The 25,331-nt window shown below is 36.4% G+C and overlaps 3 protein-coding genes across 3 annotated transcripts; all 3 read right to left on the bottom strand.

Annotated features, from left to right (window-relative positions):
* Nucleotides 1–4,197: 4,197 nt before the first annotated feature.
* Nucleotides 4,198–6,731, bottom strand: LOC120329045 (tubulin alpha chain, testis-specific). The gene is made up of 5 exons (XM_039395655.2): nucleotides 6,571–6,731; nucleotides 5,753–5,975; nucleotides 5,536–5,640; nucleotides 5,261–5,457; nucleotides 4,198–5,111 (listed from the first exon to the last, which is right to left on the bottom strand). The coding sequence occupies exons 1-5, from the start codon at nucleotides 6,571–6,573 to the stop codon at nucleotides 4,284–4,286; spliced, it is 1,356 nt and encodes a 451-aa protein (XP_039251589.1). The 5' UTR covers nucleotides 6,574–6,731; the 3' UTR covers nucleotides 4,198–4,283.
* A 5,975-nt stretch (nucleotides 6,732–12,706) lies between these two features.
* On the bottom strand, nucleotides 12,707–14,476 carry LOC120329060 (malate dehydrogenase, cytoplasmic-like). Its single transcript, XM_039395673.2, has one exon. The coding sequence runs from the start codon at nucleotides 14,340–14,342 to the stop codon at nucleotides 13,311–13,313; it is 1,032 nt and encodes a 343-aa protein (XP_039251607.2). The 5' UTR covers nucleotides 14,343–14,476; the 3' UTR covers nucleotides 12,707–13,310.
* A 1,185-nt stretch (nucleotides 14,477–15,661) lies between these two features.
* LOC120329027 (uncharacterized) lies at nucleotides 15,662–25,181 on the bottom strand. The gene is made up of 12 exons (XM_039395634.2): nucleotides 25,044–25,181; nucleotides 24,719–24,845; nucleotides 24,245–24,403; nucleotides 23,224–23,373; nucleotides 22,881–22,972; nucleotides 22,272–22,493; nucleotides 20,912–21,032; nucleotides 20,263–20,446; nucleotides 18,454–19,364; nucleotides 17,887–18,019; nucleotides 17,702–17,803; nucleotides 15,662–17,290 (listed from the first exon to the last, which is right to left on the bottom strand). The coding sequence occupies exons 1-12, from the start codon at nucleotides 25,099–25,101 to the stop codon at nucleotides 17,180–17,182; spliced, it is 2,370 nt and encodes a 789-aa protein (XP_039251568.2). The 5' UTR covers nucleotides 25,102–25,181; the 3' UTR covers nucleotides 15,662–17,179.
* Between the last annotated feature and the right edge of the window lie 150 nt (nucleotides 25,182–25,331).

Here is a 25,331-nt window from a genome sequence, read left to right on the forward strand (position 1 = left end):
AAAATAGAAGCCGTTGTGGAGTGATCAGCGCGATAGATCGGCCAATGAGTATAGATATAGGCCAAGGAGAAAAACGGATCCGAGAGGCCGGACAATACGAACGAAAAGTAAGAATGATAGACCAAGGAGAGCAGAGGTGAAAACAAAAATAAATAGAAGCCGGCACAGAGTGTGCGAAAATATATCAACGAGCGGGAAAGGAAATAGAAGTCGTTATGGAGTGAGCGAAACGATCAGCGATATGGATGATGATGATAGAACGGCCGAGAAGATCAGGGCGGAGAGGGGAAAAAGTTGAGAATAGAAAAAAATCAGCGACGCCCCCATACGAACGAACGTCTGGTTGGACCAGCATTCACATTAATATGGGGATGAAAATAGAATAAAAATTAGCGACGCCAACCTATGCGAACGAACGTTCAATCTGAGTTATTGTAAGCACCCCCATGCAAACGAACGTCCAACCTGAGTTTGTCTGGTTGGACCAGCATGCTCATTGGGATGGGAATAGGGATAGAAAAAAAAATCGGCGATGCCCCACGTCATCAGTCAAACCACATTAAGATGATGGGAATGAGAATAATAAAAATCAAAGATGCCATTGCGAGAGTGGAAAAATACGAACGAAAAGTAGGAATGAATGTGGTTGTTTTGTCGTTGGGGTTGGACTAGCAATACACAAGACAGGTTAGAACCCCCTCCCTTTTGATTTTTTGGGAGGCTGAAAAAGTCGCTAATAACATGCGCGATTGTTGAAATCGCCGATTGTTTTCGTCAACGTGACATGTTTTTTCTGGGCGCGCTCCTGAATATAGGTAATGTCCTATTTGAATTGGCGCCTCGTTCCCATATTTCGGCGCCACTATTGTCAAATTTTATTAATGCTGTTATTGCTTCTTTGGACAGTTGGGTTAGACTAGAAGATTGGGCTTAACTATTGCGCCTGGTGAAAAACACCACGAGAAAGAAAAGAGAAGATTCTGCCCTCTCAAAAACAATGCGCACCAATAACTGATTGTCTTGTTCATAGTAAAGACGTGAAAAATTTCATAATAGCATGGCGTTGTGAACGAGGCTATACACGTAAAATCGGGTTTATAGACGTCTGCTATAGGTTATAGTTTATAGCATTGAAGTAAATGAGCATTGTGTGGCCGCATTCTGTACCAGTGCTACTCGCAATATCGAATCTGATGAATAAAAGTTGTATTTTGTACAGTATTGCAGTATTAAAAATATATATCATAAGCGATCTGTAATACTTTTTAATGTAATTTTGTACCAATATTTTTGAAGTAGGATCACAAGAATCATTGGACAAAACACATTAGAGAAAGAGATTTTTTTTCGTCAACCAAAATAAAATAACAGTCATCGTAATAATAACAATTGTTTGGATTAAATGTTGCAAGTTTAACTGATGGTGTCTATTTTTCCGCGTAAATACTTTAGGTTAGACAAAGTAAATGTTATTTCAAAATAAATCTATAATATAAATTTTTCAAGCAAAATTACTCCTAGTATTCCAAACGATATGCGCTAATTATTGGACACGAAGTGGACATAACGATCGTTTCAAAATTTTGTTGTCATTGTTATTGGACACGAAATGGACATAACGATCGTTTTAAAATTTTGTTGTTATTGTTATTTTCTTTCGTCATTATCATTAAAAAATCGCTTTTCTCTTCGAATACTGGACCAATTGCTTTGAAATTTTCAGTGGTTGAAGATAAAATTTTTCTCCAGAAGGCTATTACTTTTTTTTCGCTATGACGTCAACAAAATTATTGCCATTGGGTGGCGCTACGTGTCCACATATTTGAGCATACCTCTCTTGTTGTTATTTGTCTCCGTCTCTATTTTTTTAAAATCGCTTTTCTCTTCGAATACTGGACCCATTGCTTTGAAATTTTCAGTGGTTGAAGATAAAATTTTTCTCCAGAAGGCTATTACTTTTTTTTCGCTATGACGTCATCAAAATTATTGCCATTGGGTGGCGCTACGTGTCCATATATTTGAGCATACCTCTCTTGTTGTAGTATATATAGTAATGAAATAACGAGTGCCCATTTTCAGGCTTAAAAGCGACATGAAAAAATATGTTTAATGAGTAGAACGTATTGTATTTTGAAAATGTCTGTATCAGAAATGACAGCCTTCACAACAAGAGAGCTACTGAATAAAAGTTTCTAGAGTTGGTCACATATTTTACCGAATCAAATAATTGTAACGAATGCCACATATCTGAATAGTTTTAATAAATCCACGATCAGGAGCGATGCCAGGACAATGAGGATCGATACTCCCTTCCGTTGGAAGTCACTATAAGGCCGAAAAAGTTGTGAACAACGCGTCATATTTTTTCTTTGATCATTATGGCTGATATTTTTTTGCCAGCGTGATTAATTTGATTTGCAAAACTTCAGTCGACGAGCGCAAAAGTTGTTGTCGGAAACAGACCTTTACATTTATTTTTCTATCACGTTTGTGTCAGTTTCGCTTTAATAAAAAATCCGCTAAGTCGTCATTAACTAAGGATTTCGAAAAACGCAATAAATTGTACTGTATAGCGCAGAGATGGGCAACCCCTGGCACGCGTGCCAAACTTGACTTGTAGTAGAGTCGTGTTTAGAGCGAAAGGCGTGTGTGAGCTAGAGATGTACCGATACCACTTTTGTTGCCGATACCGATCCGATACCAGCTAAAAACGCCGATACCGATACCGATACGCCGATACTACAAAAAGGCCGATATTCCGATGCCGATACTATGTAATTATTACTTAATTAGGTATGCTGTGTAGGGCAGACGAGTTAAAACAACGGTCTTTAAGCGTTGTTCATAGTACACATTATTTCAGATCGAAAAAAAGATATATATATCACATAATATGAAATTAATGTTTGGTATCCATATGCTGTAACTGATTAAGATACATTGTACAGTAACGCTAGTAATCTCGTGTTCAATTAGAAAACTCATAAGCCGGGATGTCCAATTTGAATTTAATGTTAATATCGCGAGCTTCGAATATCGTTATTCGTGTTTAAAAGAATACATTCTAGCGCCGCCGTCCTACGTTCAAATTAAAAGCATTTTACAAATATTTAAGTTAGTGGCTAATCGTAATCGTCGACGCAATAAGTCAAAGCCAACATGAAAGAATATCAATCAGCACCGACAAAAAGAAGGCCCACCGATAACCGTTGAGGATGTTTTTTTACTTCACTATTTTATAATATTTTACAATTGCTATCATATATCTTGAGACAGTCTAGGGCTAGGCGGTCAAGTCAATATATCTATAAAGAAATCGTGTAGTTAAGCAGAATTAAAATTAATACCTGTGTAGTGGGATAATTGTGTCGGAATTTAGTTTATCGATGTCGACGGACTAAATGACACTCGTACTTGACGACAAATAGTCAGAATTTATACCCGTGCCAAAAGTCCATGTGCCGGTAATAAGGAAGGACCCCAATTCCACTGTATGATTTAAAACTGGGCGCCTAGTTGCTTTTTGTTATGTGCTGTGTTGATATATTTCTTCATAAAAACTATGTAATATTAAAAAAGTCAATATAAAAATTTGACAGCGAAAATAGCCAAATTAGTTGAGCTAGTTTAGCAGATAAATAGCTAAAAACATGTGAATCCTATTCTCTCGCAGGGGTGGGGACATGAATGGCTCATAGCTCACGATCTCTCCAGACAAAAATAAATTAAAAAGTAGTATTCCAACTTATCTTTTAAAACATTCTGGACCATATCAAAAAGGTAAATATATCGGTGATATGGGCCTTAATCTAACCGATACCGATACATCTCTAGTGTGAGCGTCGTATAAAAATATCCCATCTGGATAGTTTTCCTCCTGAGAGATGTGGCAGAATGGTTACAACTATTAGGTTGATGATATTTTCCCCTTCGCAATCAGAAGACGCGACTACCGCTATGATTTCTCATGATAGCCAAGCGCTCAAACATAAATTTTCTTATTAATTCATTACCTTTGTGACGTTTCGGAAATTTACGAACGGGACCACTACACCACACAGGTCAATGAAGAACTTTTAGGCAATTATTAATTACAAATGTTGCAAGTATTCATTTCATAGATAAAAGACTTCAACATGGCGGCAGGCTGCTCACCCGCCTATCCCCAGATACTTAAAAAATAACCAAAAGCCAAAGTTATTTATGGCATCAATCCCAATATCTTTATTTAAACCTTTAAAAACACATTTTAAAAGCATAGAACTACAATGGCTTTTATTCATTTAATACTCTTCTTCTCCTTCCTCAGCCTCTCCCTCGACGGAGTCGACACCAACTTCTTCATAATCTTTCTCAAGAGCAGCAAGATCCTCACGAGCTTCCGAGAATTCTCCTTCCTCCATACCTTCACCGACGTACCAGTGGACGAAAGCACGTTTGGCGTACATGAGATCGAATTTGTGGTCAAGGCGAGCCCATGCTTCGGCGATAGCGGTGGTATTGCTCAACATGCAAACGGCACGTTGTACCTTTGCCAAGTCACCGCCTGGAACAACAGTGGGAGGTTGGTAGTTGATTCCAACTTTGAATCCGGTTGGGCACCAGTCGACAAATTGGATGGTTCTCTTGGTTTTGATAGTTGCAATAGCAGCGTTGACATCCTTGGGGACAACGTCGCCTCTGTACAACATACAGCAAGCCATGTATTTGCCGTGACGTGGATCGCATTTCACCATCTGGTTGGCAGGTTCAAAGCAGGCATTGGTGATTTCTGCAACTGAAAGCTGCTCATGGTAAGCTTTCTCGGCTGAGATGACCGGTGCGTAGGTTACCAGAGGGAAATGAATACGTGGGTATGGCACCAAGTTGGTCTGGAACTCTGTAAGATCGACATTAAGAGCACCATCGAATCGGAGGGAGGCAGTGATGGATGACACAATTTGTCCGATCAGGCGATTCAAGTTGGTGTAGGTTGGTCGCTCGATATCCAAATTACGCCGGCAGATGTCATAAATGGCCTCATTGTCAACCATAAAAGCACAGTCGGAATGCTCAAGTGTTGTGTGGGTGGTCAGAATGGAGTTGTATGGTTCCACAACCGCTGTTGAAACCTGTATACAAAACGAAACTCAGGAAAGATGCAAACTGGTTTCACTAATAGGACATTCTAAATTCTGTTTTTAGGACTGTCATACAATTCTATTTTCAAAATTGATTTCATATACATTTACGAAGGATTTAATAATTCGAATACACAAACCTGAGGGGCAGGGTAGATTGCGAATTCAAGCTTGGATTTCTTTCCGTAATCAACTGAAAGACGTTCCATAAGCAAGGAAGCGAAACCAGATCCAGTTCCACCACCGAAAGAGTGGAAAATCAAGAAACCTTGAAGACCAGTACATTGATCTGCAAGTTTGCGAATGCGATCAAGGACAAGATCAACAATTTCTTTGCCTGTAAATAATAAAAAAATTGTGTTATCAAGGTTGAATGAAGTCATGTCTACTTGAGATTTAGAGATTTCAAACCTACCAATCGTGTAATGTCCTCTAGCATAGTTGTTAGCAGCATCTTCTTTGCCTGTGATGAGTTGTTCTGGGTGGAAAAGTTGTCTGTATGTTCCAGTTCGTACCTCATCTGAAAAATACAGTAATTCAATCGATTATTATAGCATTCTTCCAACTTAGATGACAAAATATTAAACTAAAGCGTGTAAGTATTATGAAGCGGGCAAATGAAAATTACTTACCGACTACAGTAGGTTCTAAGTCGACAAAAACGGCTCTTGGGACATGTTTTCCTGCACCAGTTTCACTGAAAAAGGTGTTGAAGGAATCATCTCCACCTCCGATGGTTTTGTCACTTGGCATTTGACCATCAGGCTGGATGCCATGTTCCAAGCAATAAAGCTCCCAACAGGCATTTCCGATTTGTACACCGGCTTGTCCAACATGGATTGAGATACATTCACGCTATAAAGCACAAAGAGTATAAAATTAGTGACTGAAAGTCCGGACGCTTGGGGCTGAATTTAAGAAAAACCAAAGCGAAAAGTTACACACGAGGGTAGAATATGCTGTTAGTGTTATGCCGCGCATTTACAATTCTGCGCGAAAAACGACAAACACAGGAAACGACGATCTTGCGCAATATGGCAGACATTACGTCACGCGATAATGACTAGGCTACATTCCTGAAACATTACAGCGCCAGACCATGATACGCGTGCTTGCCTCGAGGGAAAATCAGGCGTGTTGACGACGAAACGACGGCTGGAAGGCGTAAGTTAGCCTATTGCTGTATTGTCAATCGCAACATCAGAGCATCCATTTGACAACTTGGCTTTATTATACAGATATAGTTAACGTTAATTTACATCCATATGGGATTTAGAATGAACGGTATAAATTAGCCTGCATGTCACAAGACACGACAGCGCCTGCTTATTCGAAAAGTTATTAAATTCAGGCGTAAAACAGCCGCCGTTAAAATGGAAATGTATTCAAATAAACATTGAAATTAATTCATAATCTAATTATATAACGTAATAATCTACAATGTACTCACCATTTTGATTGATTTTTGTGAAGAAGAGAAGGGAAAACTGCAAAATCACCGAAGTACGCGACAGCAAAGACACGTTACGAATCTTTTCACTGCGAGTGTGTGCGCGAAGGCGGGAAACACGGGTATTTATAGAACGAGGATGTTTGACGTCACTTAACTCGCATCTGATTGGCTTGTTGTTTCACGAGCCGCCGCGTCATTGGTTAATACGGAAGAAAAAATGCATTCGCGAATTTTTCAAATTTCATCTGCTCGTCGTTATGGTTCCCTAGAGACGATCGATCTCATTGGTTTTCTCTCTAACAAACCCGTGCATTTTTTTTGTGACGGAACAATGTTCCAGACAAAGGAATGACGAGGGACAGAACAAAAATAAAATATTGATCGCCCCGCATCCTCGGTCGCCTGGTGCCCGTATTTGACTTTCAGTAATAAGTAATTCATGAAGCACCCACTTGCGCAATTGCGTGTCAGAACTTGTAGGTCCTGTAAATAGTCTATATACATACCAGAACTGAGTACACACTCCAACACCATGCGATGCGCAAATCTTTTGTGTCTCTATGTTCGTAACAAGAAACCTGGCATGTGAATTAGTGATTTATCGGGCGAGGTCGTGTAATGGGCAAACAGACTCGCCTGAATAAACTGAGTTTTCTAGCCTCTTGGAAAGAAACAAGAAATTAACTATGAGCGGGCTGTCTATCATTTGTCGTGTCCACAATCCTCATGAGAATTAACGAGGAAACCATGTTACACTTGGCACACCATGGTATATTGTTCCCGCTAAAGCAATCGATTTCGACATCAGAGGCAAATGACAGCCATTGAAATGTCCCTTGGGGTAAAATTCTATCGTTCAATTGTACAGTGCCCACGAGATTTGTGCATGTGGCTTTGGATTATTTGATGAATAATTTCTTATCGCTTCTTCATTCTTTACCAAAATGTTGTTATATTTTCAGGCATCGGCTCGTCGATATTATCCCACCGAAAACCGTGTTTGTACTAAGTTACAGCGAAATCACCAGCTTTTCCTTTGCTCGCGGGAGGCAAGTAGATCCGGGATGTAACATTTCATTTAAAGGACGACTTACAAAGAGATACAAATGTCCGCAAGGTCGGAATGGTATTTACAACGTTGTCGACACGAGACTAATTTGTTTGGATTTGCTTCTTATGTTACAAAAGACACGTCCGACACAAAAGAAGTGTATCAAATTAAAAGGCGTAGGAAGCCAATTTTATTTTATTATGCCGCCTATTAAATTTAATATCTCCCGGACAAGCAGAGCTTTGCGCTTCTATCAACATTATCCGACAACATATTACAAGACAACATATCCGACAACATATTACATATTACAACATATACAGTTGTCGCTATTATGCTGACATTTTTAAATTGATGGGGTGAATTTGCCACCGTTTTTCAATTTAGAGAAATGTGTAACCTTGTTCTAATCATTCCCAATCGATATTTTATAGTCCAAGCAGTCAAACACAAAACCACAACAAATTCTAGCATAATGAAAAGCACTTAATAAGATGTGATCCCGTACACCAGGGGTCGACAACCTACGGCTCGTGGAGTAATATAATCGATATTTCAAGAAATTAAACGTACCAAAATTTTTTATTTTTCCAAAACCTAACTTATACTCTTATATCGCGATAATTTGTACCATACTGGGTTCGATATAATAAAATAATAGAGAGGTGGCTCATTGTCAGCAGTGAATTGTACCGCATATTGGCATTTAAGATTTGTGAATAAAATCTCGAGAATTATGGACGGATATTTTATATATATCTATATCGAAATGTTAGCGCCAAATGATCAATTGAGTTGAATTTGCGTAAGATTTCAAAAATCGATGCATCAAATTCTCCGTTGCTGATAGTTTGTTTTTACGGTATGACAACATAAATATTTCACGAGTTATCGATCGGCTATTTATCCCAAACCCAATGAAAATATGGATCTTCGTCTATTCCATTCCGTTGCTTAAAATACGCTCGAGTTAAACTTTGGCGACTGGGATTTAATTGATTAACCAAGTTATTTATCAAACGCGTCCTACTTAATCAACCATCTGCTCAGTGTTATTCTAACGAGCCACTGCGGTAATTGAAAAGAGTTTTACTATTGTTTGTGGGCATATGGCAAATATAACAGCGTGACAAATATTCAGTGGGTTTATTAGGTTGTTAGTTTCGTAGACGAAATCTGTTGACTTTCGCGTTGTAGAACGTGATCGTTGCCCTGGAAACGAAAAAGTCCTTCGTAACTAAATAGCTTGTATGTGCGTGTTATGTTGAGACTTCCATGCCCCATAGCGAGAATTATACTTGTGAATTGAACAAATGAAATAAATCAACACCAATTCAATCCTGTTCTCAATACATTTACCATTGGATTAATAAATAGAAATATATATGGGAATTTCGAATAAACTGTTTTTCACAATACAACATCAATCCTACATGTCCGTTCCACAACCGTTTTAACCGTATTCCTTCAGTAGCATCGTAATCTGAATGCCCGGTAGTTGGCATTTAAACATTAACATCAAAGATTCTGGATATTTTTGGGTTGGACACAAGATCCATATAATTGGGTGCTGAAAGAATGGCGTATCGGTGTAAATGTAATTTCATGCCTATCCAGTTACAGCAAACAAAAACTCCATTGCTCATTCTGAGCACCCCACAAAGAAGCACTTATATTCAACGAACCACTTATAACAAAGGTCGCATGTGCCACTTAATTATAGTGTGATATTTAGAGCTTTATATTTGAGATCGTGAGCATTCTTGAATTGACGTAATCATATTAAGATTTTACACGTAGCCCTTGAATGAAATTCAAACACAACTTATTAATATTCAGGTAGATTGAATAAAAATAACCCAATTGTTAAAGACGATCTTCGCGGGAGTTTTTTAAGCACCATTGTCTAGCTCTAATTACCCACCAGCACCGACAGAGATTTTCGATTTCAGTCGTGTGGCGACGAGTTACAACGGACAATAACGCTCTTCAATTTTTTGATTAAAAATAAAAAGATAATCGGATTGATTAGCTTCGTCCAATTGATAGAAAGGATATATGCTACTGAATAATCTGATTTGCTTGCATAATTAAATTTTCAGACAAATTTTAATCCCGAACACATTTGCGCTCATAGGGCGTATTATTTTATTCAGTTAATCATCAATATGGGACGCCCCGTTGTTTGTGCACCAAGATGGTGGACACCGGAACGTAGTATGTGTAACAGGTTAGGACATAATTTTATTCCAATTTTCCTTATTTTAGTTCCATTCCGAGGTCTAGCCAAGTGACTGCCGTAGTATTTGTACCTGAAATTATGGCCTAACCCTAACCTGGTACACATACTACATTACGGTGACCGCCATCTTGGTTCACATACTACATGAGTACCCAATATGGTTATATAAAACAAAAAAGAATTTCCTAGCTGATGTTGAAAAATGATTATTTACGATAAAATTAAAACACTACACAGTATCTCCTTCCAATGTCCTATTTCAGTTGTAGGGAAAGGTGTGGCCCCACGCAGTGTTTTTGAACGTAGCCTACTTGTCGGGATATCTCGAAACTTGACTGTGTTGTGAAATATTCATATATTGTAATTAGTAGCACAATCAAATTGAGTTATTCCAAGCAATAACTAGCAAATTACAGATGAACATGTTTATTTACTTCAAAGAATTTTCAATAGTTTTCCGATCAAGTGAAACAGATTTTTCATAAAAGAAAAGTCATTGACTGAGTCACTCACACACCAGACTGTTTGAGAGCAATTTTGTGTTCAGTTTAGATGATCGTTGAAGCAAGAGAAGCATTGTTTCTTGTGAAGACCACTGGTTTCATTATAAGAGGTCCACAACTCTCAAATGAAAAACCCATCATTTACATAGGGTCCATGTTACTGGAAAGGTTGGGAAACACAGCAGGAAATACACAATTGTTAAGTGAGTCACTTGCGCCCCTGGTGTCTACATCTTGTCGCCAGCAAATTTGATTGTAGTCATCAACTGTGTAAAAAGTTTTCTCAATTTCAAAGCCTGTTGCTATTTAAAAAAAAAAAAAACGACTCGACGAACTAAATTAGTACATTCTCAGCCACCAAAATAAATATTATTTTTAATGTAAACCAATAACGAAACCGTATTTTTCACTGAAAATTTTAAAATAGATGCAATTCCCAACTGCACACTAGGCTAGTTAAACAACTTAGTAGGCTCTTTATAACAGAGAGCCACGGAGAATAACACTAACAATAGATACGCCGTAGGCTAAAGATTTTCTAAAATAAATGCTGAATCTTCATTAATGATTTTTTCGATTTTGTAAGGAAGAAGAATTCGACCGTGGTTGCATAGTGCCGAGGATCCTTGATTAGCATGCTTGTGTCCACGGTTTGCAGGTTTGAATTCTATATATTAGCCCTTCAGGCATAACTTGTTACTTATCGATCTTGATCGGCCTATTGATTTTTGATGGGTTATGTCGTATAATTAGCGATTTATTAATTAATTAGTGATGGGACACGCGGTGTCACTATAGAGTCATGAATCGAAAACGCAATTTCGATCGATAAGTCTTCGGTCTCCGACCGATATTCTCGGTTATTTTATCAATACGTTTACCAAATATTTTGATTTATTATAATCCGAAATTCACGGATATTGTCTTGTGTATTGTACTTGTACAAGGGATTCATTTGTATATTTCATGTCTGTTGTCGTATTATAACGCAGCAGTCCTAAACTGCAGTCAATAAGACTTCGACTAATACCGAGATTGTCTATTCTTATATTGGATACTTTTCGTGACGGGCTATCTCATTTTGTTACTAGATACCCCCTAACAACGGCGCTTAAGTTATTATTTATAAGCTAATTGGACTTTGTTGCAGCATTTTAGTATTGAGTTTTCTACCTTTAATTTTAACGATTCTCATTAAACTTAAGTGTAGATTTTCTGCATGATTTCTCCAATACATACAGGGTCTCGCAAAATGAATTATACTCAATGGGATTTGTGGGGTTTCCCAAAGATCCGATAGATAATTAGACCCCTGTCATCAGAAGCCCATGGTTTGGAATTGATAGCACTCCAAAATTTTCTCTCATCTCACCGTAACGCCGAGGTTCTGTTTGCCAATATATATATGCATAGCCAGCGTTTTCAAAGAGCCAGATGACCATAAAACGATATTTCTAACACATGGACTTAAAACACTTCAAAATTGAGATACTCTTATCATTTTTTTGCTCGCCCTTTTCGATTGTATTTTATGATTGTTTGTTTCAATTTTACTGCAATATGTACTTCAATAAATCATTATCTATTTATCAGGACTTCTTTTATGTTCAGTAACAATCTCGAAAATAAATGTGGACAGCCAGATCAAAGAACCTTTCATGAGTTTTTTATATTCATAGTCAAGTTTTTTACCCAAATCAAGCGCTTGATGTTGTTTTCACTATCTAAAGTTTAAAACAAAGAAGTTCTAATAACTAAAATTTAACAAATCGTATACAATATCATGCTATTTGAATCGACATCGAATCGAATGCTATTAAATAGCATTTTTATAAACCTCTGATATAGCTATCAGTGAAAGTTCATACTACCATTGCTGCAAAGAAATAGCTCACTAGAAGATTAATTTCATATCAAACCTCCTAAGAGGCAGATTGAGCCTTTTAAGTGTAGATCCAACAGCCACCGCAATCTTCATTAATGATTTTTTCGATTTTGTAAGGAAGAAGAATCCGACCGTTGTTGCATAGTGCCGAGGATCCTTGATTAGCATGCTTGTGTCCACGGTTTGCAGGTTTGAATTCTATTTATTAGCCCTTCAGACATAACTTGTTACTTATCGATCTTGATCGGATCGGCCTATTGATTTTTGATGGGTTATGTCGTATAATTAGCGATTTATTAATTAATTAGTGATGGGACACGCGGTGTCACTATAGAGTCATGAATCGAAAACGCAATTTCGATCGATAAGTCTTTGTACCCAAAAGTTGCTAAATGTAAATTAATTCAACATACTAAGGAAAATAGTAACTGCTGTTGTTAATAGTCGAACAATTTTCAATGTAATGCGTAACAATTTTATTCATCATGAAATGGAACATTTGTTGCAAGAGATCAATCATATTGAAATCAAGCCTATTATCAAAAAAAGCAAAATATTTTCTAATTATATATTATAAAAGGTAAGATTTGTTGCAAAAAATCATATCGAAATTAAACCCAAATTAAAATACGCATAAATAAACTATAATCCCAGAGTCCCGACAACAAACGCTTGTTTGCCCACATATAGATTACTACAAATTATAAAATCACTATCACTATTTTTTTAAAGATGCAAATGAACAAGATTGTTATTCTTTGTTTCTTCCTAAAATCTATAAGATAAAACGAGTGGAACTTTGTAACAGATATATAGTGTATGACAATCTCAATTGTTATTCATGCAAGCAAACAAATACTAGGGAAATTGGACTAGAACATTATTTAACTAGAAATTAGAAAATATGATAATCACACTTTTGATAACATGACAGACTACACAATTTATCATAATTATTATCCCTAGCAATGCCATAAAATTAGTGGTACTCCCACAAATTTGTAAGAAGTTCCACATTGATGAATGACATCATTACAATCGGGACTCTGCAGCAAGTCAAGATGAGCCCAGATGCTTGGACGCCTCTTCTCTTTCCCCGACAAGTTCTTCTGCTGTTTTATCCATTAAGGTACGAGATCTGTCATCAATGCTAAGACCTTCGACAATCTGCCATTCCCCACCTTTTATCACCACCGGAAAACTGTAAATGATGCCTTCTGGAATTCCATATTTTGTTCCATCGGAATAAACTCCCATCGAAGTCCAGAATGGACCTGAGTCTCCACATGAGGAAGGAACAGAGTTGCCGAACCACCAGTCTCGAACATGATCACATATCGCCTTAGCTGCTGACATAGCACTGGACAATTTTCTTGCTGCAATGACTGCAGCACCACGCTTCTGTACTGTTTCTATGAATGCTCCATTGAGCCAGGCATCATCATTTACGACTTGAGGAACAGGTAATACCTTTCCATCACTTGTGCGAATTTTTGCATGGCGGACATCAGGATATTGAGTCGAAGAATGATTTCCCCAAATAATGACATTACAGACAGAATCACATGATACCCCAACACGAGATGCAATCTGTGCCTGGGCACGGTTTTGATCTAATCTTGTGAGACAAGAAAAATTTTTCTTCGGGATAGAAGGTGCACATTTCGAAGCAATCAAGCAGTTGGTATTTGCTGGATTTCCGACAACAAGAACTTTGACAGACTTTTTAGCATATTCTTCTAATGCTTTTCCTTGACCTTCAAATATCTTTGCGTTTGCCTTCAACAAGTCCTTTCTTTCCATACCTTCTCGTCTCGGCATAGCACCAACAAGAATAGCCACGTCAATAGCATCAAACGCCTCGTTATATTTGGTAGTCGCTATAACCGTTCTGAGCAGCGGAAGTGCACAATCTTGTAGCTCCATAACAACACCTTCCAATACCACTTTCATGGGTTCAATATCCAGCATAACAAGCGTAATGGGCTGATCTTTGCCAAATACATCACCTTTCGCAATAGAGTGAAGCAGCGAATAAGCAATCTGGCCCGCTGCGCCAGTTACAAGAACTCTAATATCAGAAGTCATCTTTAGTTTCTGAATAAGGTTAGGTCAATTTTCCACTGAATAAGTCCAACACAATACCAACAAAGTGCGAAAGGCCTGTGCGTAAAGCAATCCAAGTCAGCAAACAAACCGGTAAATCCAGATGACCTTTCGCCCTCCATTAGTTATGAAGCGACATCTGTTGGTGAATATCAACCCGCGGAGTCAAAATTTTGATGCACGGTAACGGTTTTGAGTGTTGTTTGGACACGTAGTGGACACAACGATCGTTTCAAAATTATGTTGTTATTGTTATTATTTGTCTCCGTCAACGCGTTTGAAGAAATCGCTTTTCTCTCCGAATACTGGACCAATTGCTCTGAAATTTTCAGTGGTTAAAGGTAAAAATTTTCTCCAGAAGGCTATTATTTTTTTTTTCACTATAATGTCATCAAAATTATGTGACTCTACGTGTCCATATATTTGAGCATAGCTCTCTTGTTTGTTGTGTGTTCCAAAAATTACGTATAAATCAAATAACTTGTATACTAAATAATTGTTATTTTGTCTTTTAACACGCTTTAGTTTATTTGCAGTATTCAAAAATTAGTCTCGGAATAGCTGCGATAGACTAGACTGAAATTAGCTATCAGTATCTGTAAGCGGCATTTGGTTGAATACATTAAATAAATTATGGTTTTAAACAGGTAAATCAGTTCGTAAGCGCCAATTCTCCGAAACGCCCTCAAATTAAGCATAAAAAATTTTGCCGAGTTTAACATAATCTACCCGTACAGTTTTATTTTCGCTTGTCCCAAGCTTGCCTATGGCCTTATACATTGGAACAGAGTTTCCCAAACCGTGTTCCGTGGAACACTAGTGTTCCGTTGTAAATAAATTAAAAAAACGTCTAAATGGGTCGCCATGGCGATCTAGGGATCGTGAAGTCGTCGCCCAACTGACCGTTCAATATCACGTCACCGTCGGCCGCCTAAAACGGACTAACTAAGGTAGGGTAGTGGCATTTTCATTAACCGTCGGCCTAACCTTTTAACTGTTGAGTTCATTATCAATTTTGCAGTAATTTTTTGGTTTTGCTATAAGCCATCTCTGCCTGGTTTTACTTTGAAATGCTGAAAAAATGACTCATGTTTACTCCTATTTTAGGTATGTTAACGCAATTCTGTTAGTTTCGTGACGCTATTGGCAACTCGCCATGACGAACCCATTGGGAACCGCTTCATTGCACCGTTTTTCTTTATCAATTTTACCCTTTCTTGGTGTTCCGCGAGGCGAGATAAAAAGTGTAAGTGTTCCGTGGCCGAAATAATTTGGGAAACGCTGCATTAGAATAATCTAATGATAGTTGACAGAACTTGTATATTTTAGTCAATTGATGCTGTAACAAATTTGCAATTTATCACTTTAAATCCTCGAATATTACCTCAATTAATACTAAAAACTTGACTTTCGACTTGGCACCTGTAAATTTCCACAAGCATAAAAAGATTCATACTCACTGGACAATGAAATCATCGCTATTTTTAAACTTAAACTAGTTCATTCCATAAACTTTACAAGATATTTGACCTGAATAATAGTGCCGATGAAATGAGAAATTATCGTGCACATCCTAGATTCCTCCTATTAAAAACGAGACAAACTAGAATTTGATTGGTCAAAGAAAAACCTTCTTCCCAAAAAAGTAATAAATAAAGATAGACAAATTATCCACTAAATTGAGAAACCCCCAATTCCATTCAAATAGACTGACCGGGACAAAGGAAATATAGTGGTGGGAGAAAGGTTAGCTGTTCTTGATACTTCTGCTGTTATCTTATGGACAATGCTATTTAAGGTACAATTTATATTTTATGATTTAAGTCGTGTTTTATAATTTCTTGTTATTGACGATCGTAATTTGTTTAACCGGAGCAATAAAATAATACTAAAGGATGGAAATTGAGTTGATCTGTTATATAAAATTAACAGGAGCTCCCAATTTGAGCACATCTGATTAATATAATTGTTTTATATCGGAGTCCAGACAGTAGGAGCCCAATATATATCAAAGTAGTAAACTAGTCAACATCAACTAACGGAGAAGATAGCCAACAGCAATTTTTGGTTACAATGCAAACCTAAAATATCCATTTTCGAATTAAAGAAATGCGACAAGATAACCAAAGCATTTGATGAATTACGAACGGTTAACATCGATTGAAAGCTGGCATACCGATAATAATGCGGTATTTGAAATGCAAATCATCCCTTCATTTTTGAGGTACCTCCGTTTTACCTAATTTCGCCATAAATTATACCTGTCATGCTTTCGGAAAAAAATTACTTGACAAAAAATGGACGAAAAAACTTTTAAAATGATATAATTGCATTCGACAACAAGAAAATCTTGATACTGTGTATAACTTCCTCCTCCCACTTCTGAAATAGATTTCAGCCCATATATTTATATATATATATAAGGTTTTGCTCAATATAAAGAGATGTGACCCAAGTCGAGTTCGGTGCGGTTTATTATAAAAACATTATTCCCGGCCTATAATTCGGTGTGAAGGATCACACATACTTGAGTTGTTTTGGGGTTTATTTCAAGAATACAAAATAATGACTTCTCGTAGTTCGGAACAGTTTAGAATCAATATTCCAAAAGTTCGTGAGCTCGTGTGAAACTCTTTCTGTTATACGGCAATTATATGAACTGGAGCGTTCGTTTGGTATATATATATTAGTTTGTCTTTTTTTAAATTCGCCGTGTTAGAAAGCCCCCATTACTTTATTGTAAAATTCTCTTCCTTTGACGTTCGGGCCAGCTTCTTTTCTAAATTTCTTGTATCTCTGTTATGATTTATTAGGTATCGTTATATTACACTTTCTCTGTCTCGATAGTGATGATTATGCTCGTCCCAACATTCTGCATATTTTGGATCCCCTGCAACGAATGGATGATCTGGGGGAAAGTTTGTCAGAGCCTGAAAAACAAAAAAAATAAGTTATGATAAATAATTTAAATATTTATAAATAATATTTGAATAATTTTATTGTGTACAATACAATTGTAGGGAATAGTAATGGTGTGTAACACTAAAGTGGATGAAGGCTGTGGGTACATCTCCACGGAATGCCAAGCACAAATGAACGATATCGAACCAGAAGTTTAGTTGTGTGGTGTTCTTTCAGTAATTTAGAAACACATAGTTCGGCTGGGTTCCACGAAACAACTCGATGCGCCAATTTTTACCAGGTTAAGAATTCAGTGTGACGTCAAACCAGTCGTAATATCAATTCTCATAAAAGCATTTCCATATTACAGGGATGAGCGTCGGAATATATTAAGTTCATTGTTGTTAATAGGAGGTTGCCTAATACAAAAACAGATATACCTGAAGAGCAAAATACAATGAACCAGATATGTATACCAGCAAAAATATCCAAAATGTTAGTCGATCAATGACCAAAGCAACCATTTGCCATTCCTGTGATTTCTGTAAAAAGCAAAATGCAAAAAAATTATACGGTCGAAACTCATGATGGCAAAACAATAATATTGGAAAAAAAAGCTTCTAACCTCCTTATAATCATATTCACTTCTAACGTGTTGGCAAATAAAATTGACCGCATCAAGGCATTCGTCCGTTTGTGTAGGCAGAGTGTGAACAACGTATTTTACTCTTGACTTTTTTACATCCACAATTTCGTGTCTGAAAACAAATTGTTTGTATATTGTAACTAATCTGAACAATGAATAAATTAATTTAAAATATGTGGAAATTCTTTAATTTAAAAAAAAAACGTTACCTAAAAACGTTATTCAATTAATATAAAAACTTTATTAAGATGGCTAGCTTCAAGCAGTCAGTGAGATTATCGAAATCTTTCATTAATTTTATTCATTTATTTTTTAAGCCAGATAATCATGAATCAAAGCTATTTATAGAAGCCAAATATTTGGGGCTGATCGTAGAATATAAAGGTAATTTTAGGGCAACATCAATACCTTATAGGTGGTTAAACGAAACAATCGACAAAAACAATATACAGCTATCTTTTTGGTAGTCTGTAAGACTGTAACACTAGAATATTGCTTAATTTTCGAGGTGGTTAGTGGAGGTTAACCTAGGCGGACGAAATCTACCTTCTTTCATTAACACTCGCTGATGAACTTGTTTCTTCATTCAAACGCGAGTCTACTTGAGAGGGCTGTTTTATGGAAGCGGATTTTAGAAGCAATCTTTGGGATAGCTTCAACGGCTGAATAATTCCGACACGACGATTTCTTTTGGCGGGAAATACTTTATTTGTTGCTTCCGCTGTAAAATCGGGACGAGCGATACCTTCAAGTTCATTTTTTTCACCCTTTTCCGAGTCTTGTACAAACGCTGAATCACAATCAGGAGAAATATCTAAATAATCAGCTCTGTTTAGTCGCAAAGTCTGCCTGGGTACTGCATCGATATTTGGACTTTTGTGTTTATTGTGCCTTTCGTGGCATGTAAGTCTGAAATATTCTTGGTGATCTGAATCTGTGACTGTTGGCGCAGAACAGCTGGTGCTGATCAGCGAACGTACTTCCAAAACATTCGAAGCCACGCCAGGTCTCCGACTGAAATCACTGTTATTTGGTGTCGATAGTAACATGGGATATATTTCAGACGGGTCCATTTGAGCTGTACCGTAACACTTCAATTTATCACTAGCTTTGAAATGTTGTCGATCTTGTTCATTTTCTTCATCTAATTTTTCAGATGATATTTTTGCACGATTTTGTTGTCCAACTGAGAAAGCATCGATTTCATCATCACTGAAATATTGCTTTGTTTTGTTGTCAGACATCGACGCAGAAGAAATATACAGTTCTTCTGTAACACTCTCTCTATTAATTTCGTTCAAGTTTTCACAACTTTTTGAATGCACACTCCGTATTATTTTTCCTGGTAGTGATATTTTTTGACTACATCTGTTTGAGGATGTTTGGCTTTCCCTTGTGCTTTCATTTTCATTGTCTTTCTCGATTATGTCCTTGTGATCTTCAGCGGATAAATTTGTCTGAAAGAAAGAAAATATCGTTATGCAACAGCATGTCGGCATCAGATGATTGTTTATCACCAACTTACAAACTTGATATAAACACCAATATACCAACATCTTACAAATGCGTTGTTGATAATTCTTACTGGATTAAACTTCATATTAAGACAAACTGAACTCATTGAGTTATGATTACATTCCGCTGGTGGCGCTGATTTAAAAGTATCATATTGTCGTGAATCGAATAGTTTGAACAGTGAACTGAATTCAATTAATAAGTCCCAAAGATCACCCCAATATATTATATAGTGTTGAAAAAATAGATTCGGATTGGAGTCTGATATATTGACGCATGCTTTTTTCTTGGGCTGCATTCGTTGCTAACGTAAATCTGTGCTTATAAATTAGATATATATACTAAATAGCGATAGATGAAACTCTGGAACCCAGAGCAAGATGCAAAACGTGACGTAACAATTTACGTTTTAGCAGCCGCTCAGACACTTTTGTCACTCAGACAGATTTTCAGGCATGATGTTAAATTAACGATACTTCGTTTTCGCATGCTATCTGTTAGTTTTTGTAATGTAAGGATGAATCAAAAATCTCGATGCTTTTCTTAAGAGTTGTATTTTAATTGCAATATTCAGAATTAGTCTAGAAATAGCTGGGATAACCTTGGCTAAACTTTTCTACCGGTAATTTAAAATGACAGGTTGTTGAATATTTCGATTCAAAATGAATGTTTGAAACATATAAATCAGTTAACAGGCGCATTCTCGCGAAGCCACTCACATACTGAGAACAAACAATTTTGCAATAATGGTAAAGTATAGACTATAGAAGGTTTTTCCCGGGGGTCAAAGGTTGGAGCAACATTCAAAAAGCATTAGCAAAGTATCAACCCCATACGTACTGGTATTTCATCTTCAGATGAAGTATTTGCATCTGTGTTATTCCCAGAAAAATGACAGGGTAGTCGAGGTAAAATAGTGTTCATGTGAAGAAGAGGAGGAAGAAACTCTATGAATACAGTTCGGACCCAGTGAGGCATCTGATATGCAGTGGGCGATCGATGGTAAATGTTGAGTACGATAACACTAAAATATAAAAATATCAGTCAAGCAGTATACAGTATTTCAATTTCCGTATTAGGGAACACTGGATTACACCGTTTGCATCTACAAAGTTTATATGAAAACATCCACAATTGTTATAATAATCTTGCTGCCACGAGGCTCCCATAGCTTTTTATTATTTGTAACCACGGAATTCATGAGCAAATTGAAATACATCCAGACTATGTCAAAAATAATTAGGAAAATTGAACATACATATTTCTATAGATTCATTTGCACTATAGGCAAATAAAAATTGTCACGGAAAATCTGAGTTTACCTCCCAGTTTTAGTCGAAGTGAAACATTCACGTTCCGACAAAAATTCTACATACACAACACGTTTTACACAATAAACGATTTGATTAAAAACATCAAAATCGACTGGAGTGGAACGTAAATATTAAATATTGATTGACTGAAATGTGCAGCTGGTTCGGAATCTTACCTGAAAATGACGGAAAATGTAACACTCAACATCGTGAAAAGTAGATAAGCTCCAATTAAAGGTACTCCGAGTGATGTTTCTGGAACTCTCTTTGCCAAGAGAAGCAAGTAGACAGGTAAGCCTGTATGTGTATGAACTTATTGATACCACAAATATATTTCTGTAATGTTTCGTCTGACATACATAGTTCAATTATATTTACATGTGTATATAATATAAATGAAAATCTCTCCCTTTATATATTGAGAAACATGTCACGATACACTGAAGACTCATTTGATCATATTTGCGATGTTTTCTAAACTACAACATGCTTCCAATATGAAATTCAAATTTGAGGAGAATAATATAATAATATTCCTACGAGAGGGCGACAACGAGTAATCTGCAGAATCTTTGAAAAGTAATCATCAAAATATGTATCAACGTAAATTGCGTCTGTCGGATTATGTATGAATAAATATTCCCAGTGACAAGCAAAACAATCTGGCATATTTTCCGATGACGTATCGTACGCGGATTTCAATTAGAAAGTGTGTTTAGTGGGATAAAGTGAAGGGTTTTTAATTGAGTTTTCAATTTTGACAGAGGGATTATATTAAATTGCGATTAAACTCTTTTTTAATTTACCAAATCTCAATTCCCAAGCAGACTGGGATAGCGAACAATGAGCCTAGTAGCTTGTGAGTGATTGAAGTCAAAACGTATCGATTGGAAAGTTGATTGTGATGTCTTCTATGTCAACATATTTTTTTAAACTATGGGTTAAGGCGAGTTATTACCCATAAACTATAGGCTGATGCCAATATTTTCGATGAATACGCCGAGATTATGGCAGCATTAGATCTATACTACTGGCGACAGGTTTCAAGGAATTTTGTAATCATGCTTATGCTGACCTATAAAATTCAATATTAGTCTATCATTCCGATTTAACTAATTTATTTTCAATATAATTTATATTCTAATATTTGAAATTTATGTGTATTTGAGATGGAAACAAACATACATATTGCAATGAAATAAGTTTTTGAATGATCAGGTAAATTGTCACATTGATGTCACTAGAATCGTGCATTTAGAATAAATGATCCACAACTTGATTTACATTTTTGGGAGTGTTTTAGGCATATAGCGACGAGTCATGATCAAGGGCGCTGATGTGGGAATACAACCTAGTATCATTCGCTATGTCATACTATAAGCGGACGTTAACTTTGAGAAATTCACTTCGAATACTAAACTAAATTGAAGATTCAAAGATATTTAACGCCATGGAAGATCATCTGAATGTCCAATGGCGTCTTATTAATTCAATACGATTTCATAAGTTAAATTTGATAAATAAAAATATACTTACCAAGAAGCACGGATATGCTCATATTTGTTTTTTCGCTACACCCGCTCGGTAGATAAAACACCAGGACTGACAACGACGAAATTAAAACACATGGTATAATTATATTTATGACGTAGAAAAGTGGTTTCCTTTGTATGATATAATATAAAGTAATATCTTGATAATTCGGATCTCCTGGGTCTGAATTGACTTTTATCGGGCAGTGAATTACTCTCCATTCACCTGAATTAAAAATAAAGTGTGAACATTCTTAGACAGGTTAAAGTATATATATATAAATACTAAGGTACTCATCGGATAATACAACTAGCTGATTGGATGAATTATGAATTTATTCATTTATTGAACAGAAACAGGGATGACATTATTTTGGTATCCCAAGCTGTGTAACTCTTTGAAAACGAATAAATCTCTCGTTAGGTGCAGACAAACGGAAGACGACAATCGACAAAAATAATGGGTCGCCTAACAATACAGTTTTTTTTGCTCCCATGCAAAAACTCATATTGATTTGGCATAGAATATGTATGATGTTACTAAAATCTCGACAAATTTAGGTTTTCTATCTATAAATATATATCATTATTAGACGTTTAACATTTAACGTACCATTGTCAGTATATGCTTCTCTATCCACAACGACCTTATTATAAACGCTGTGCAACCAGATTTCTTTTGTACTATACGTAAAACTTCTAAACCTGCAGAAACAATTAATTATAATTACTGTCAATTACAATTACTGTTAGGCGTCTTCCGGAAATCCAGGGTCGCGCTAAGCCAAATCCCAAAATATATTTAATAACAATGTTGTTTTGCCATGTCAATCGTATCAGGAAGATTTTAAAAATTGATACGTCATAACCGAAGGTTGTGGAGCGTCTTTGTCCCATTTTAAAAACAATGGCTTACGCCAAAATGAAGGTAATACTTACGGAAATCTCAATCTTACCTCAAAGTACAATTCTGCCAATCAAATGGGAAATACTCCACTTGAATACTACACGAACTTTTGTATATTGCCGGAGGAAGCCATTCTATCTCTCCGGTATGGTTGAGAAGGGCGTTGACTGGAACAGTTTTATCGTAGTAACCATCAATACTGGCAAATAAACGGATACCGAATTATAACAGCCAAGCAAATAACAGCAAAATGCAAATGCGTATTTCGCTATACAAACTAAATAACATTCTTTATTATCTATATATGATTATATTTGAAGAAAAAAATGCCTATATTTGTACAGATATCTCTTCCTTCTCACCCTTATTTATATTTATCAAAGGGCAGGACATTTTATGCGAGGACGTCTTAAATGAATATAAAGGACGTCACAGAATTAGCCAACCAGTCAATAGTTCTAGATACATGGATTCGTATGCTTCAATCCACCATGTGTGAACCACTGGTTGGTGCCAGGAGTCCAGCAATCAAGCAAGTCTTCTCCCCAGTTGACACGGTGATAAGTTTTAAACAGACAGTCTGATAATAGCCATATGGCACTCGGGCTATTGGTTGTCAACGCAAGAAGACAGACGGCGATGACTGACATGAGGTCTTTGTTTTTCATATGATTAAGTTGTCTTATCGGCTTCCGTATCGCGTATTCCGGATAAATATAAAAATTCTATCCTAATTTTCACATAGTGAAACAAGATATCCTTTGTAACTAAAATGAAAAATGATGTGTCACGAATCTCAATAAAGTTAATATTAATTCATAAAATGTGTAGTTGACCAAAACATAGACGTCACAGCCTCGATTAACTTTTTATTCCTAAAAAATTAGATTATGAGACGTTGAAAAATCATTTAAAGTTTGAAAACTTTCTATTTTCCTATCGTATTTTTCAACTTATATTATGTATATGAATAAATATTAGCAAACGGTGCATCCCAAAATCTAGGATATAGGATATCACATCTGAGTCAGAAATTGAAGCTATAAATTACAGATTGAAGTAAAGCTTACTTGTTACTAAGAGCGAGATCGGGTTTCCATACAATTTCCGACGGGAGACGAATAGTTTTAATACCGCCAAATTGAGCAGGATTCCACTTTAGTCGATGATCCTGCCAACGTAGTGTTATATATTGTGATGTTGTCATTTCTTCTGATTTTTCTGCAATACTGAAACGCGTTCGAAAATAATTGTGTCAATTCAATGTGAAGAAAGTTCACATCAATTCGTATAAAATGACTGTATTTAATGATAGTTATTTTCGAAATGTGACGTAAATCCATGGCATTTTAACACAATATACACTGAATAAGATGACTGCTATAACGTAGTAGTATATATGAACGCTATAACATTTTCAATGCCATACAGCAATTCTGAAGCCGCCCTCGCCACGGGATTGGTGAACAAAAATAACGACGGCCAACATGAATGTTTGATTAAAATTAGGTTATTCTGACTAACTCTATGACACCACTACCCACCTGATTAACTGGAGAAGAGTTAAAAAGAAATCTACTTCAATGACGTCACTGACTTTCTGCGAAGGTCGAATATGTTTGTTGTAATCTTTGAACAAATGTCTTTGAAGTTCTTCCTCCATTACCGAACCTACATGGTGATTGGGAAATTATGCAACAGTATTAATATACTTAACAACAGGACGGTTCTTGCCGAATTATTGGGAATAAATAAATAAAATTTTAACGAAGACTTTTCTAATCGATCGCAAATGACTTACACGCCAGGAGTCACTACGTTCAAACAATGCCAGACGAAATATTTCAAGTTCAACAATAGAAAACTTACCTGAAACTTCAACTAAGTATACAAAGCTCCACAGCAGATACAAATCCATAAATTTCATGATCACGTAATGTATCCAAAACTATACATAGCGAAACTAACGAAGATCTATCATGACGTTATCCGAAACTGGAATTCTCCACAACGGCCGCTATTTTCAACTAATCTAACAGTGACATAACAATACTCGTCAACTCTGGAATAATAACCGTATGATCACCGGCAAATGGCTACGTCTCGCTCAGTGCGGTCAATAAAATTTTAATCAAGGGTGAATCTAGATGGCAGTTT

This window comes from Styela clava, chromosome 7 (genome assembly GCF_964204865.1).
Source record: "Styela clava chromosome 7, kaStyClav1.hap1.2, whole genome shotgun sequence".
Taxonomy (NCBI): domain Eukaryota; kingdom Metazoa; phylum Chordata; class Ascidiacea; order Stolidobranchia; family Styelidae; genus Styela; species Styela clava.